The 16,997-nt window shown below is 39.7% G+C and overlaps 1 protein-coding gene across 2 annotated transcripts; it reads left to right on the forward strand.

Moving 5' to 3' along the window:
* Positions 1-902: 902 nt before the first annotated feature.
* On the forward strand, positions 903-16,085 carry PIGA (phosphatidylinositol glycan anchor biosynthesis class A). 2 transcript variants are annotated; one of them, XM_014455722.2, is made up of 7 exons: positions 968-1,011; positions 2,578-2,763; positions 3,205-3,978; positions 8,751-8,883; positions 9,613-9,745; positions 9,914-10,120; positions 13,814-16,085. In XM_014455722.2, the coding sequence occupies exons 3-7, from the start codon at positions 3,264-3,266 to the stop codon at positions 14,066-14,068; spliced, it is 1,443 nt and encodes a 480-aa protein (XP_014311208.1). In that variant the 5' UTR covers positions 968-1,011; positions 2,578-2,763; positions 3,205-3,263; the 3' UTR covers positions 14,069-16,085. The 2 variants fall into 2 exon arrangements, with proteins under 2 accessions (XP_006088646.1, XP_014311208.1); XM_006088584.3 differs by lacking the exon at positions 2,578-2,763 and having other exon boundaries at positions 903-1,011.
* The last annotated feature ends 912 nt before the right edge of the window (positions 16,086-16,997 follow it).

Here is a 16,997-nt window from a genome sequence, read left to right on the forward strand (position 1 = left end):
GACAGTGAAAGGTGGATCAGACCACACCCACTGATTCATTAGCTTCTTGGCCAAGCACCACTATAGCCAGTTGAACCAGTTTGAGTGGGAGTTGATATTTCAGCTCAGATTTTTTTTTCTCCAGAGTATACAAGTTGCAAGATAAAACACAAAATGCCCAGTTAAATTTGAATTTCAGATAAACGACATATAATTTTTTTAATAAAGTCCCCAACATCTGGGACATACTTATATAAAAATATTTATCTGAAATTCGAATATTTTAAAAATCTGATTTGACTTATTTGTATATTTTCATTTGCTACATCAGGAAACCCCACCAGAATGGTAAGAACCAGAATGGTTCTGCTGTGGCAGATAAGTCAGAAACAGAATGACACCATGACCCCGCCTTTCTATAGCCTTCCCACCCCAATCTTTCCAATCTAAAGCCAGAGAGAACAGGCTTCGGGAAAAGAAACGCTGTAACTAGGCAACCAAGGTTCGAACCCACCTGACCACTCCATCGTGCGCAAGATTCAGCTTTAGAACTGCGGTGCATTCTGGGAGTTAGTTTTCTAAGTTCGGACTCGTCTTCAAAGGCCACCGGACTACAACTCCCAGCAGCGCTAACCGGTCGCTGCGAGGCACGCTGGGGATTCTGGCTCTGTACCGTGCGGCCGGCCCGGAGGACTGCTTGCGTAACAAGACACCACGGCCGATTTTCATAGATTCGCGACATTAGGGATTCATATGAAAGGTTACACCGACGATTACTGCTTTCAATACGGAGACAACAATTCTTCCGTAACTTTGTGGAGACATGCGCATGCGCGCTGAAGTTACAGCCCTAGCCGAGGAGTGGGGTCTGAGCGCCGATCCTGCGCGTGATTCCAGCGCCTCTTTGTTATTGGCTGCTTCGGGGCGCGGTGCTCGGGCGCGGACGCCCTGGATTGGTGTTTGGGAGCTGAGGGGTGGGACTCCAGATGCTGCCGCGGGAGGTCCGGACACTGGCGGCCATAGGACTCGCCGGTAAGTGCGCGTCTGACCTCCCCTTGCCGGCTCTCTCCGCCGCTTCCGGGTGGGACAGGACTGCCCCCCGTGGGAGCTGGGCCGGCCGTGGAGGGGCGGGGCCGGCCCGGCTTGTGGATCAGAAGTCCGGGTCGAGGGTCTCTGTACTCCAGCGTGGCTGAGGACTCGCTGGGGCAGACTTAGTGGAACCGGGTCTTCCCTTCCTTGGCACTGGCGCTCCCCAGTGTCCTCTCAGTGAATAAAGCCGGGGCAGTACCTGGGGGTGGGTGGAAGCCCCGTCCTCTTGACCCCCAAACCCCGCTGGGTCTCCCTAAGGCTCTTGGGGAACCTCTGCTGCTAATGACTGGCCAGAGACTCCTCGGCCAGGGTAGAGACTTTATGGCTAGCTCGCCTTTGCCACTTAAGTGGCTAGAGATGGAGACCCTGGACAAATCGCTCAACTTGTCTGGCTTTTCATTTGTAGAGTAAGAGGTTTTCACTAGATCGCCTAGCCTCTCCTTAGCTTTAAAAATCTAAGATTTTGTGAATGTACCGGTTGTTGAGCTTTTACACCCTAAAGCTGTTAGGTGGAACCGGGTGGAAGTAGGCAGACTCCCCACCGAACATCGCAGGTTGATGAAAAACTGATACCTTTTGGTTCATTACTCACTGTTTTCGTTATCATTAATCTTTTTAAATTGACTAGAACTTGAAATTCGGATTTAGGTGACAAACCACAATTAAAATGTTGGTGAAGCCACTTAAAAGTACAAACTTGAAGAATCTCAGTATTTGATAATATTGAATCATAATTAGTAAATTCCGGTTAACGAGCACAAGAGTATTTCTGAGACTATACAAAGTGTCCCCCAAAATGTATACACATTTTAAGAGCTGATAGCTCAATTTTGAAAATGAAATGTATTTTAATAAACAGTGCCTTTACAATTATTCAAAGTGTGTGTATACATTTTTGGGACACCTTATATTTAAAACATAGATTAATTTGTTGGAGAGAATAGATAAGACTTTACACCTGCACTTAATTTGCATTTTATGAGCTTTCAGGTGATATTGGAAAGTTAAATGGTTAGGATTGCTTCCCATTATATAGTTGAGTTTCTGAGGGGATGGAAATCTCATTTGTGAAGCTGAGGGAGAGTTTCAGTAGGTTTCCAATACTCTGGCTTTAAAACTCTAAAAATCTGCAATAGTACTGAGTATTTGAGTGGGTATTTTGCACTGATAGGAATCTAGGATTCTCCTGAGATAAACATTTCCTTCTTTAGATGTAGAAAATGGTCCCAGATTCAGCCAATCTGTAGTCTTTTTTAAAATATATTTTTGTCGATTTCAGAGAGGAGGGAGGGAGGGGGGGGGGAGAGAGAGAGAGGGAGAGAGAGAGAGAAACCTCCATGATGAGAGAATCATTGATTGGCTGCCTCTTGCACATCCTACACTGGGGATCGAGCACGCAACCCAGGCATGTGCCCTGACCGGGAATCGAACCATGACTTCCTGGTTCATAGGTTGTTGCTCAACCACTGAGCCACGTCAGTCGGGCTCTAGTTCAGTCTTTATCTTCAGACTCCAAACTGAAGGGACGGACACTCATGGCAGAAAGGCCCGTGTAACTGAAAGAAAGTTTGACATGAAGCGAGTAGTTTGATTATCACCATCCTTGAGTACAGGAGGAGAAAAGTGGATGTCTGCAGCATGTGCTGCCCGTGGCACTTGAAAAAACTGCTCTCAAAAAGACAGCTCCAGCTCCAGGTATATTTTAGTGGGAACCACACAAAGGTAAAACTAGCAGAACTTTATGAGATCCATTGAATCAGTGGCTAAGTTCTCGAGTGGGGTTGGCACCCTATTTCTGTAAAGAGCCCTAATATGTAATTATTGGAATGAACTGGTTTGTTAGCATGGCAAATTATTATATACGATGGTGTAATAAACTGATTTTTTTGAAACTATGTATAGCAGTCTTTTTAAAGCAAAATTGATAGAAAGACATTGCAGTATGTTGTTTAGTTGTATGGCACAAAGCAAATGCTAAGCAGGTAAATGCCAAATGAGTAAATTCATGATATGCTTTGTTTTCTTTCTAGGGGAAAAGCTAACAAATTTACATTAATATTAAAGCCATATTTATATCTGGATTTGGGATGTAGAATGTAGTTCTGAGCTGAGATCCTGTTTTCCTCTCTTTTTCAGGTATTCAATGACATCTTAACGGGGTTGCTGTAAAGGACTAATGCCTAAACTGTCTCAGCATGGCCTATCGAGGAGGAGGTGGGCGCCGCCATGGTCCCTCAGCGGCGTTCCACCCTGTTAGCCCTGGACGTCTTTTCACATGTAGAACTCCTACTCATAACATATGCATGGTGTCGGACTTTTTCTACCCGAATATGGGAGGCGTGGAAAGCCACATTTACCAGCTCTCTCAGTGCCTGATTGAAAGAGGACACAAAGTCATAATTGTCACCCATGCTTACGGAAATCGAAAAGGCATCCGTTACCTCACTAAAGGCCTCAAAGTCTATTACTTGCCTCTGAAAGTTATGTACAACCAATCTACAGCCACAACCCTCTTTCACAGTCTGCCTTTGCTCAGGTACATATTTGTTCGAGAGAGAGTCACCATAATCCACTCACATAGTTCCTTTTCTGCCATGGCCCATGACGCCCTCTTCCACGCCAAGACAATGGGGCTCCGTACAGTCTTCACGGACCATTCCCTTTTTGGATTTGCTGATGTCAGCTCGGTGCTTACAAACAAGCTTCTAACTGTCTCTCTTTGTGACACAAACCACATAATTTGTGTCTCTTACACTAGTAAGGAGAACACTGTGCTAAGAGCAGCACTGAATCCTGAAATAGTGTCCGTCATTCCTAACGCTGTAGATCCTACTGACTTCACTCCAGACCCATTTAGAAGGCATGATAGCATAACTATTGTTATTGTCAGCAGACTTGTTTACAGAAAAGGTAATGAAATGAAATAATAGCTGCAGTTGCACTGCACAGACTTTTTTTTTCTTATAGAAAGCTGTTGGATACTTGTTTATAATGATTGTTTGGCTTTTTATTTTGTTTTATGGTTTTACTAGAGGCCAAGTGCATGAAATTTGTGCACTGGTGGGGGGGCGCCTCAGCCTCGCCTGCGCCCTGCACCCTGCACCCTCTTGCCTCTGGAGAGGCTCCCGCCACCGCTGCTGTGCTCACCAGCTGTGAGCCCAGCTTCTGGCTGAGCAGCGCTCCCCCTGTGAAAGTGCACTGACCACCAGGGGGCAGCTCCTGCATTGAGCGTCTGCCCCCTGGTGGTCAATGCATGTCATAGCGACCAGTGGTTCTGCTGTTCGGTCTATTTGCATATTAGCCTTTTATTATATAGGGTGACTACTGCATTAAATATAGCAAAGAAAGGTTGAATATTGTTTTATACATTCAAAAAGAAAATTTTGGAACAGTGGTGAATGCTGCTCCCCCCCTCCACCTTTGGTATTTTAATAGTTACTTAAAAATAAAACCAACATGATGCTGTTTAACAGATCAGGATCAGGTCTTTAATAATTTTATTTCTTAAAATATGTTTTTATTGATTTCAGCGAGAGGAAGGGAGAGGGAGAGAGAGGTAGAAACATCAATGATGAGAAAGAATCATTGAACGGCTACCTCCTGCATGCACCCTACTAAGGATTGAGCCCACAGCTCAGGCATGTACCCTGACCAGGAATCGAACCATGACCTCTTGGATCATAGGTTGACGCTCAACCACTGAGCCACACTGGCTGTACCTGGATCAGGTCTTTTTAAAAGTTAAAATAGCCCTGGGCATGCAGTAAGAAGTACAGGGCCGGTTCCACCACCAGTTTCTAATTGCAAAAGTAATGTCTTGTCTTTGCAGATATTTTGGAAACAGAAAAGCACAAAAGTGAAAACTAAAATCAACTTGTTACTGTACTATTCAGGGATGACTATAGTGAAAATTTTAATTTATAGCTTTCCTGTCTTTTTTATGCATATATATTCGAAATCATTGAGCTTGTTCTGCCATTACTGTTTTGTATTTCATTTAAGCATAGATAAGACGTTAGTGACATATTGTCAGGTAAGTGATGAAGGAAAGGACTGGTGCTGTCCCACTGTGTGATTGAGGACAAGCTACAAAACATCTCTGAGTCTCAGTGTTTTCATTTGTGTAATTTGGGTAACAGTGGGAATCATGTGAGAATTCATTGATGGTTCCTATGAAGTACTTAGCCTGGTTTGTACTTGATGAGTGTTCGCTGTTATCAAGAAGGACTTTTTTAGTGCCTCTGCAGCACTTCATGTCCCTGCAATAGAATTTGTAGAGCCTCATTTACTGTCTGAAACAGTTTGGTTAATCCAAACATAAATGGTTTTCTGGATGCTTTTTGAAAACCTATCTAGTAATCAAAATTAAAGTACGGAATCATTAAAAAGATAATATATAATCTCCCCTTAAATATTTGAGTTCAACTCCAAATATTATTAATGTGCACTGAAATACCAATAATTCGATGTAGGCCTTCAGGCTTAAGAGTACAGGTCCACTGATTTTAGCTGCATCATTTTTCCTGCACAGTTATGTTCAAAAAGCATCATTTACAGTTGCCAGTTTGGTTTCTTTTAAATGAGGTGAGAACCTAAAGGCATATGAAGTAACGTGCTTCCCGATGTTCATTTGCTTTTGATTTTATATAGTGGTTTAGGATACCCCCTAATAGGACAAGAGCTTTTTCCTGTGACTTTATTCTTCAAACTGTTGAGCTTAGTCTCAGAAACTCATTTTGTCAGTTTTGGTGCTTTTAATTAAATTACCTAACATAGTAACAAGTGCAACTGGCATCAAACAGATCTGGGGACAACACCACTGATTCTTGGTAAGTGTTAAGGTTAGTGGTGGGATCAGAAGTGTACAAGTGTACTAGGGCCGTTGTAATAGAGAACTGTGGTTGGTCAGGCTCTTAAGCAGAGGTTGGTGAGAAAACTTACTGAACTGCGTTTTCTGGGTTAAAAGCAATGAGATGCTGTCATCCTCTAACCAAGAAGATGTAATTGACCAGCATTCTGGATCCTGAATCCCTCAGGATATTGCTGATGTGTTTGTTGTAACTTAGAAAATGTGTTTACAATGTTTTTTAATCCAATAGTATATCTTTGTGGGATAGCTAGCTAAGGAAGTATGATGCATGCATGGTTGAGGATCAGAGCAAAATTAACTATACAATGATTAAACTTGTTACATGTTCTTCACTAGTTATGGTATTTTAACCAGCTGAGATAACTACCAACAGGGTGAGGTTATAGCCTTTACTGTTCTCAATTCGATAACTTAACAAACACTTATCGAGCCCTTTGCATATGCCAGACATCATGCAAAAATTAACATTCTGTAGCCTCGAAGTGAGCAGTTCTATTAATGGTCCATTAATGATTAACAAATTAATTTCCTTAAGTGTTCATTTGGACCAGATATCAAAGGTCCACTGGAATGTATTAAGTAAGGAACAGGAGAAATCAAAGTTCTTATCACCCAGGTTTCCTGACTGGCTTCTTCCCTCTTTTCTCGAGTCCCTTTTTGCTCAGTGAGGATTCACAGTAGTGCTGCGAATGTGCAGGCACAGCCCAGTTCTGGTGACAGTGGTAATGACAGCTTATGTTTATGTTCTGCAGTTGATAAAGCCTGTGCATGGTACACTGCTTCACTTGACCCTCCCAGCAGCTGTAGGGTATCTGTTATGTGCATGTAACAGACAGTCTCAGAGAGGGTAAGTAATTCGCTCAGGTTACACAGTAAGTAACAGATGACAAACATGAGTTCAGCTCTTCCTGAGTTAAGGTCTGTTTCCTCTACCCTGGCCCAACCACCATTATCTTAAGTATAGATTCAGAAGGTTCTTTAAAATATTGTTAGATTGATCTTTGAAACAGTTCGAATCAGGAATTTTCCTTGTCCATTTTGGGTAACTGGAGATTGAAAGTCCTTTTGTATGTTCCACTGTGTTAGACTCTTCTTATAGGCACCAGAACATTTTTTATTGTGGGGTATTTTTTTCTCAAAATAATATTATAGATAATTGACAATATTAATCAGTTCCATTTCTTATAAGGCAGTTGTCAGGAATAAATGACATAGTATATTTAAAGTATATTGCCTGACATAGCACTCAGTAAATGTTAGCTATTACCAGTAAATAGAATTATTACTCTATATGTGTTTGTTTTTACTTTAAGAATGGGTTCTTAATATTTGTATTAGAAGGGAGAGTGGAGAAAGAAAGAAAGAAAATGAAAGAATTATAGGAGGCTAAATGTTAAAAGTCATTAAGCCACTTTCTTGTTCATCTAGAAATCCAATTGATAGATTTGGTAATAGACTTGAAACAAAGATAGCTAAGATTTTAATGAGAAGCCTTCATAATTCAGAAAACCCACATGTGAATTTATGTTTGCTAGTGCAATCATTTTGAAAATACTAGCAGAGTTTACTTAAATCTTATTTTGAATTAATAAAAATGACCTATACATAGGGTGTCTCAAAAAGTGTATACACACACTTTGAATAATTATAAGGGTAGTGTTTATTAAAATATATTTCATTTTCAAAATTGAGCGATATATCAGCTGTTAAAGTGTATATACATTTTTGGAGGGGACACCCTTTATATCTCCCACCATCTTTTTTTATAATCGATCTGCTTATATTTGGGAAGATTGATAGTGCGATTCTTGTGTGTATGTGTGTGCATGTATGCATTTCTTAAATTAATAAGCTACCTGGGTTTTGCATTTTTACTTTGTGTACAATTTGTAATTGTTAATGAGTTAACCTTTTAGGTAGTGTCAACATTGCTATCACTTTAGATAGCCACTTTCAGACTAGTAGGGCATGATTTATTTTATTGCTTCACATTACCTGAGGTTGTTTTTACATATTATAAGAAAAATGTTTCACTAGAAAAAAAAAGAACAGAGATGCACACTTCTGTTCTCTGGAATGTAATGGCCTGGCTGATGGGTCCTGCCACCTTCACTTACCCTCCTTTGGGGAAGTGGGCTATAGAGGGTTTGGATGGACTGTTCTTTTAAATTTTGCTAATACCATAGTATTCACTGCAGAATCCTCTGTATAAATTGCATTCTGCACAAAGTGAAGACAGCAGTTATACTTTTATTGCTTATCCCTTTCCTGTGTCAGGAAGTGGAATCATAGGTAGTAGAACTTCATAGAGGAAAGAGACCTTGGACTTGACGTACATAGGCCTCTTAATATTCTGTATCACGAAACTTTCCCATCATCAAAGACCTTGCTTGTTAAAAGGCTGGCACAAGATCTAGATCTCCAGTCAGCTGTCCTGCTCTGTAGAAAACTTGAACTCAAACGTTAGCTACCTCAAATACCTTTTCTATGCATGAACAATGTATAAACACAAGTGAATAACTTAAAGAACATTATACTGAAATGAAAACAGAATAGTACACATATTTGATGTATGGAAGGTAACAATGGATGCCAGTGTGTGTATCTTTAAGAATTGCAACTCTTGGGGGACTTCTGGCAGTTTGTGAATGATTCTACCCTCCCAGGAAAGGTTTAAGAAATTCATTTCTCTACATAAGGAGGGCATAGCTAATACTTTTCAAAGTGAGTGGATTTGCAGTAGTTCTGATGATTTTTTAAAAAAGTTTAAATATTAATATCTCCAACATTTAACTTTATTTTCTATTTCCAGGTACTGATTTGCTTAGTGGTATAATACCTGAACTCTGTCAGAAATATCAAGATTTAAATTTCATAATTGGAGGAGAGGGACCAAAGAGAATAATTTTGGAAGAAGTACGGGAAAGATACCAGCTACATGACAGGTATTGATGATGGCTTCCATATTGTCTTGGGTGAGAAAATATCAGTGACCTAAATTGGGTTTTGGCTACATGCCTGAATTAAGTGGGCTGCTTTATCCTACATGTATTTGATGTAAAATGTAGTACAAGGCCTATTTTTTAAAATATATAAAATGGGAAACCCTAGTTAAAGAATTCACAATTTTATTTATTTTTTTGTTAGCCCAATGTTACTTGACTTTATGGGGCAGTGATTGGAGGCATTCTGGAAGGCACAAAGAGATTTAAGAGAGAAATATTTTAAAAAATTAATAGCATGGCCCAAATCATGTCAGTTCCTCTGCACATACAGATGTGAACATCTTCCTCAGTAACTTGGATGCCATGTGAGGGGTGTGCCTGTGAAACATCAGTTTAAAGGGGATGTTCCCCTGGTTAGAAATGACACTAACATTTACTCATTAAAGTGTATTAATATTTCCATTAAATGCAAACTCACTTTGGAAACGATGAACTTTGATGTGTGATGAAAGTGAGAACTATGTTAGCTGTTTGTGTTTTAACCAGCCCACTTAATAAGACTTTCTTTTAGATCAGAGTTTGGCAATATTAATTTTTTTCTGGTGGAAAGCATTAGGACCAGTAAAATCTGAGTACAATATGCATAGCACGCTTGGCTTATAAATTATATCCCTTTCGTCCATAGCATGATTTTCACTGTCCTCTTTCTTCTCTCATTTCAAAAATCAGAGTGCGTCTCTTGGGAGCCTTAGAACACAAGGATGTTAGAAATGTCTTAGTTCAAGGACATATTTTTCTTAATACTTCCCTTACTGAAGCATTCTGCATGGCCATTGTGGAAGCAGCCAGTTGTGGTTTACAGGTAAAAAGCTTTGAGGGCTTACATTATCGGGGTTTCTGTGCATGTTTTCTGAAAACTAATCAGACACATTCTGTAGTAATTTTTTAGGTTGGTTTTGCTCATTTTCCTGAGATGTGAATTATGCTGGACCATGTTTTTTTTTTTTTCTTTTTTCTTTTTCTTTTTAAGGTTGTAAGTACCAGGGTTGGTGGAATTCCCGAAGTACTTCCAGAAAATCTCATTATTTTATGTGAGCCTTCTGTAAAATCCTTGTGTGAAGGATTGGAAAAAGCTATTTCCCAACTGAAGTCCGGAGTATTGCCAGCTCCAGAAAAAATCCATAACATAGTAAAGACTTTCTACACCTGGAGGAATGTGGCGGAGCGAACGGAAAAAGTATGTCACCTGCCCAGAAAAGGGTATTTGAAGATTGTGTCTGAATTCCTGAGGTTTCATGTACACGCTGGCTTTGTCTTGTACAGGTTTACCATTTCTGTTCTATTGCTTACGTTTATGAAGTCTCTCCCAAATGAAAAGAAGTGAACTGTGTACTTTTGGTATATTTACGTTTCTCGTCAAATTATTGCATTTGACATCTGAAAGTAGCAGTAATGCCATCTACATGTAATTGTCTGGAAGTCACAGCCATTAGAGGCAGAAGTAATATTAAAATCTATAAGACGTTTTCTGAGGCTGTTTAGAATACTAAAGTATTCTAAATATATGGTTTTACTTAGTCTGGTTGCAGCAACTCTATAACTTGCAAATATTTAATTCAGGCTATTTCCTAAAACACTTGTGTTGCTTTTGCTAACTACTGTAATTTTCTACAGGAAAAGGATTTTTTTCAGCTTTGGGCTGATTGAGAACATAATAAGTTGGAATTCAAAATGCACATGACACATGTCAGGAGTATGATCACACAGAAAAAAGCAGTAATAGAGAATTTCCAGGATAGGTACATGATATAGATCAGTGGTCGGCAAACTGGCCCCTTGAGTGTGGCTCTTCCACAAAATACCACATGCGGGTGCGCACATACAGTGCAATTGAAACTTCAAGGCCCATGCCACGGGGCGAAGAGCCGCATGTGGCTCGCGAGCCGCAGTTTGCCGACCACTGATATAGATTAATACCCTCAGGTGGGAGAGTGTGACTGTGGAAAATGCTTCCTTGTTTCAAGTTAGGGGCTTCATTTATTCCACTGGGTTTTGTCCTTTGTTTACTCTCATTACTTCGTCTGCTTCATGCCTCTTACTACCAGGTAACACACTGGGGGAAACACTCTGCTTGTTAGTATAGAGAAATTGTGAACCAGGAGCTCCGTCAGTTGGGAGCATGGAGGAGATAGTAGTTTAGACGAGTGCTTTATGCTCTCATTGTACTCAGTGAAGCAGCTAGTTGCTAGCCAGAATAGAGAGCAAGATGGAGCCTCCGAGTGGGTAGAATAGCTCTTTACTGTAAGCCTCTCTTATCTGGTTTAATTTATAAATTCCTGTACATAAGATGAACTCATATTTGAATATAAGTGCAGGAAAACTCTTTTCTCTCTAAAAATTGTCATATACATTTCCCATTGAAGTGTGAGATATTTGAGTTAATAGTTTTTAAAAAATACATATTTTTATTGATTTCGGAGAGGAGAGGGAGATAGAAACATCAATAGTGAGAGAGAATCATCAATTGGCTGCCTCCTGTACACCCTCTATTGGGGATCCAGCCGGAAACCTGGGCATGTGCCCCGACCTGGAATCAATCTTGACCTCCTGGTTCATGGGTCGACACTCAACCACTGAGCCACGCCAGCTGGGCTGAGTTAACAGTTTTGACTGAAATGTCTCTGAGACACACTCACCTTCGAGGAGCTTTTCAATATCTCTACCCATCTATAATAATAAAAGGGTAATATGCTAATTAGACTGGACGTCTTCTGGATATCATTCCAGACGTCCTCCCTGATGAAGCTGGGGCCAGAGGAAAGCCAGCCTGGGTCCCGGGTGCCTGCCAGTGGCCTGGGGGAAGCCAGCCTGGTTCCCGGGTGCCTGCTGGTGGCCAGAGGAGGGAAGCCTGGATCCCGGGTGCCGGAGGGAAGCCAGTGTCAGCAGTCTGGGGAAGGAAGGCCTACTCTTGCACGAATTTTCGTGTATCGGGCCTCTAGTATGAAATAACTGCCTTTTTCCTTTGGAGGTTGGAGTGTAGCACTGATTACCTGCCAGGAATACATGTCAGAATCACCTAGGAAGCTTTTTCAGGATCTGTTCATTCCATCTTCCTGCCCCCCTGCCTACTCCCATCCCAGCCACTCCCTTGATTCTAATATGGCCCTTTAAGAGCACAGGTGGAATTTGGGAATGGTTGACAGGGATAGTTGGTTAGACAGTTGTTTTTTTCAATGATACTCTACTCTGCTTGGTAACCATGGCTTCGTAAGTTGTGACTTCACTTTCTTGATCACATCATGTAAACCTCGGAAGTCTGAGCTACTGTAGATATTAAGTTCGGGGCAAAGATCTCTGGTGACAATATGTCAGCATATATTAAAGAAGCTAGTTAGTATTATTTTTCACCACATTTTCTTTTAGTTTTGCTTAAAGTAATAGTGAAACACTTGTATTTTCTCTGTTTTATACTCTGATGATTTATAGTATTAATTCAGAAAACAAAGTCCTTCTCTATAATGGATTAACCTATTATTCTCTTCATAGTAGTAAATTACTTTGTAGCTTAAGATCATAAATTAATTGACCTAGAAATAAAGGTGGACACACTGGTCAGTTTGTAGTTGCCCTTTTAATTCCACCTGTCCCACACAGGACATTTTGTTCCCTTTCAACTCCTCCTCCTTAGTTTAACTGCTCTTTAGAAAATTGAACAATTGTGATTCACCATTCTCAGTATAATTTGCAACAAAATTCTGATTCAAAGGTATTCTAAATATCCTTGGGGTAGAAGAGCTAGATGAAACATTCTGTATCTTTCAAGGGCCATTGGCCTACAGAACTTGTACTGCACATCATAACTTTCTTGCGCTCAAAAGGAGATTCGTTACAGATCTCACTGATACATGAGAAGGAGCACAACTAATGCTCAAATATGATTAAAATTAACGCTGGCCCATTTGATGTGTTCAAATAAATATGTTTAAAGATCTTTGTGTGTTTTTTAAAAATATTGCCAAGTTTAGTGCTTAATGATTTAAAAAGCAAGTCACCTACTATCAGTTCTCAGCAATAAACTTTGTTTGCTTTGCCAGTGTTTATACCAAGGGAGGGGGGCAGAAATCTGGCCCACGGGCCCGTATACAGCCTGAGAAATCATTTGGTTTGGCTCTGCCAAGGCAACTCCAGGTGGGACTAGAAATTCAGTAAATCTAGGCGCTTTTTTCATAGCAACATAAATTTATATTAAGTGAGTTATATTAAGCGAATGATGTTATAAATATCTAAATGGCTCTTGACAGAAAAAAGGTTCCCCACCCCTGACCTATACCATCTACTAAGGTTTCCCCCCATCTCTTTTCCCCTTCTTTTATTTGGAATCCATGAAATGTTTCTGTATATTCTCACCATCTGTGCTCAGCAGCAGGCCTCATGTAGCTGTTGAAAGAAGAGCCACTCTGTACCCAGAAAGAAGCACACTAGATTGTCACTCTCTGATTGTGGTTGGTGTCTACCAGATAGTGGAAAGGGCTTCTCAGCCAAGCCAAGGAATCTTAGAAGGCCAGCCCCACTTCAGGGAGTCACTGCTGAATTAAATATGGCCTCCACAGAGGTGTCCTGAAGAGGAGTTTCAAACTCTCGGGACTTCAGAATTCTCATAGTTGGATTAAAATTGATGGTGATGCCCTGGGAGACAGGAGTTGTGGCATATTTGTCTTTATATCACAGCATCTAGCCTGGTGTTTTTTCCAGAATAAGCCCTCCATGAATGTTGAATTAAAAGGCAATACATTAATGAGTTTCATTAACCACATCATTTCTATAACAACAGCAGCGAAATGTAAGCGACTTCTATTTATATCTATAAAAACATTCCTGGTCATCGTTTATTTTAGATCACAGTGCTCATTCTCGGCCTCTCTTCCACCAGGTGTACAATCGTGTGGCAGGAGAAACTGTGTTACCAATGGACAAACGACTGGAAAGACTCATGTCTCACTGTGGCCCAGTAACAGGCTGCATTTTTGCTTTGTTGGCCGTATTCAACTTTCTCTTCCTCACTTTCCTGAGGTGGATGACTCCAGATTCTCTCATTGATGTGGCAATTGATGCCACAGGGCCAAAGGGTGCCTGGATTAATCAATATCCTTATAGTAGAAAACGGGGCAGGAATAAAACCAGGTAGAAGAAAGCCTGGATTGGAAGATTTTAAATATTTGTAACAGTGCTATTATATTAAGCCTATTGAAAATAACCTTGCTTTCCCCCTTTTTTAAGGTTAATTTAGTAAGTTGTGCTACCTCTATATCATTCAATGTTTTACTTTGAGGAAAGATAACTTATGCAATTCCTGAGTGTAGAAACTTCTTGCACTTATTTAAAATTTAAGAGAGAACCTATTTAAGTCACTCAGGTATGATATTTTTCAGATTTCTGAAATCCTTCTAGCAGAAATGTTTTCACATATTTTGGGAGCTTTGGGTGCTGAAGGGCCAAATGTTTTCTGGGCATTTTTTTCTTTTGGCCAATTTAAATGTTCTGCCATTAATTAGATATTCACCAGATGTTTACAAGTTTCCTTTAGGGAAGTACAACAACCCTATGAACTATTTTAAGTCATGTCCATGCAACTTTATTAGATATTTAAGTCATGTTCTTAACCTTTTCTTGGGAACACTCAGTAAGTGTTACATATAATCAGCAGGTCTCTTGAATAAGAAGGTCAGGTACTAGCCTGCTTTAAGCGCCTACTATGTGTAGAACATTGAACTAGACACTTTCTGCCCTGAAGGACCAGGGTGCTTTTACTGTTTACCACTCAAATGGCTCACTTCATTGGGGTCACTTGACGTGAAATGGTAAACCATACAACACGCCAAAAATGCTCATGCTTTTAATGCCACGAAACAGTTGCCGATCCGCTCTGAGTACTTTGATCCTGCTGTGTGCATTCTTCTAGGTAGAGCCTTCATTTTCAGTTGCGTTTACGAAAATGCTGTTTGCTTTTTAAGTACTAGGGACCGATACCACTGTTGATGAGAGTGCAGAGACAAACCCTCCACATCTTTCAGTGCATAATTTAGTTCTCTGTAAATGCCTTCACGTTTTCCGAGCAGAATGTATGAGATGTGCCATCTCAAACTCAGCTGCTACCCTGTACCTTTGGGAGAAGTCACTTCCCTTCACTTGTGGCCTAGCTGATATCTGATAAGTATTGTCAGTGTGCAAAAAAGTCTTTGCCCCAGAATGTTTTTTCCTGGTGAATTGAGTCTGAAAATTTAAGGAATACAAGTCTCTTCGTGGATGGATGCGTTGTTAACTGTAATCGTTGCCCAGAGCCATGGGTTTTAAAACCCCAAATTATCCACATGGTGTGTCTTACTGAACTCCTTTGAATAAATTTTTGTGATAAAGGGTTGAAATGGAAAGAAAAGAGGCACACGTGGGTGCACTACATAGATTCTGGCAGTATTGTGATTGTGTACAGGATTTTTTAAAATGACAATATTTACACAACTTTTTAAAGAGTATCTTATCATGCCTATTAACCAGTTGCCACTGATATAAAGAAGTATATTCGTGTTTCATACTAAAACACAAATGCAAGAGTGCAATTTTTAAATCTAGAAGTTAGGAGTTCTTTAGTTAAAGAAAAATGGACTGACCCAAACCATTAAATCTTATTGGGATTTTTATGCACAGAAACTGACTTATATAAATATTGAATAAACAGTGCCAATCTTCACCATAAAGTGAGAAACTAACATTTGGTTTTATTCAGCAATTTTCAAAGGCATACTTTTTTTCTTATATTTTTGTTTCTTGGCATATTATTTTCAAAATCGTTATTGTCATTTATTTCAGGTGGACATAGGCATTAAAGTTCTTGCATGTAAAATATATAATTTGCAAATTAAAATTATTTTTCTTTTTTTTGACAAATGGAAGTAAATTTGCTTGTTCTACTAAATCATTTTCAGGCTTCCCAGATACTTTAATTGAAACTGTCAGTGTTGCACTGGTCAATATGTGGAAACATATTGTTCTACCCTCTACTTACATTTATTTGCAAGTGAATTTGCAGTAATGAGGATTTTATGAAAAATGTGTTTCTTATGATGTTACAAAAAGTAGCACTTGTAAAACTGATTTATGAAAACATTCTACATGTCCTAGAAAAATAAAGACCAAATTAACATTTTCACAATTTTCTGAGTTTGTCTTTTTTATGACCAGAATTTTATTTACTAGTTTATTAGCTCTCCCCTCCCTCTTCCCTTCTATGCTTTCTGTTAAGAAAATGTTTTATTGAACTTATTGGTGTGACATTGGTTAAGAAAATTACATAGGCTTTAGGTGCACAATTCTATAATATGTCATCTTTTCAGTGCAATTTGATGTGTTGCTATGTCTCTTAGTAAAAAAGGGAATATCCTTCCGATGATGAATTACTCTGTCATCTTTTTTCCCCCCTAGAATACAGTCTCTCTTTTACTCATGGGTTATTAGCAAGTTCAATTGTGCCTTTGTTTCCTGATCCAAACAAATCCCTGTTTTGCACTGTGCTGGAGTTACCACATGAGACAAATGAATACAGCTGTTAACTGTTGTGTATGTGAACTACGTAATTATACTTTGTTTTGTATGGTATTTTAAGAGAAACTTGAATTTTGATTTTATTTACAGAAATGCAGCTTCTCCAACCCCTTTTGTTGGAAGCAGTGGAAAGCAGTCACCTACGTTGGTACATTCTGATTTATCTTATTCTGAAACTTATTTTTGGCAAAATCAGGATATAGATCTGTTTTTACTTTTGTGAAATATTTTTTCAAAAATATATTTTTTATTGGTTTCAGAGAGGAAGGGAGAGGGAGAGAGAGAGAAACAACGATGAGAGAGAATCATTGTTCAGCTGCCTCTTGCACGCCCCACACTGGGGATTGAGCTCGCAACCTGGACATGTGCCCTGACCAGGAATCTAACCAAGACTTCGTGGTTCATAGGTTGATGCTCAGCCACTGAGCTACACTGGCCTGGCTTGTGAAATATTTTTAAAACCCTCTTTATCCTCTGCATTCCCAAAAGAATTGGCTAGATGTGGTTATATTATATCA

This window comes from Myotis lucifugus, unplaced genomic scaffold, assembly GCF_000147115.1.
Source record: "Myotis lucifugus unplaced genomic scaffold, Myoluc2.0 scaffold_49, whole genome shotgun sequence".
NCBI lineage: Eukaryota > Metazoa > Chordata > Mammalia > Chiroptera > Vespertilionidae > Myotis > Myotis lucifugus.

Coding starts and splice junctions, on each gene's coding strand:
- PIGA (XM_006088584.3), top strand. CDS start 3,264: ATGGCCTATCGAGGAGGAGGTGGGCGCCGCCATGGTCCCTCAGCGGCG. Junction 3,979..8,750: donor CAGACTTGTTTACAGAAAAG/GTAATGAAATGA, acceptor TTCTATTTCCAG/GTACTGATTTGCTTAGTGGT. Junction 8,884..9,612: donor AGATACCAGCTACATGACAG/GTATTGATGATG, acceptor TTCAAAAATCAG/AGTGCGTCTCTTGGGAGCCT.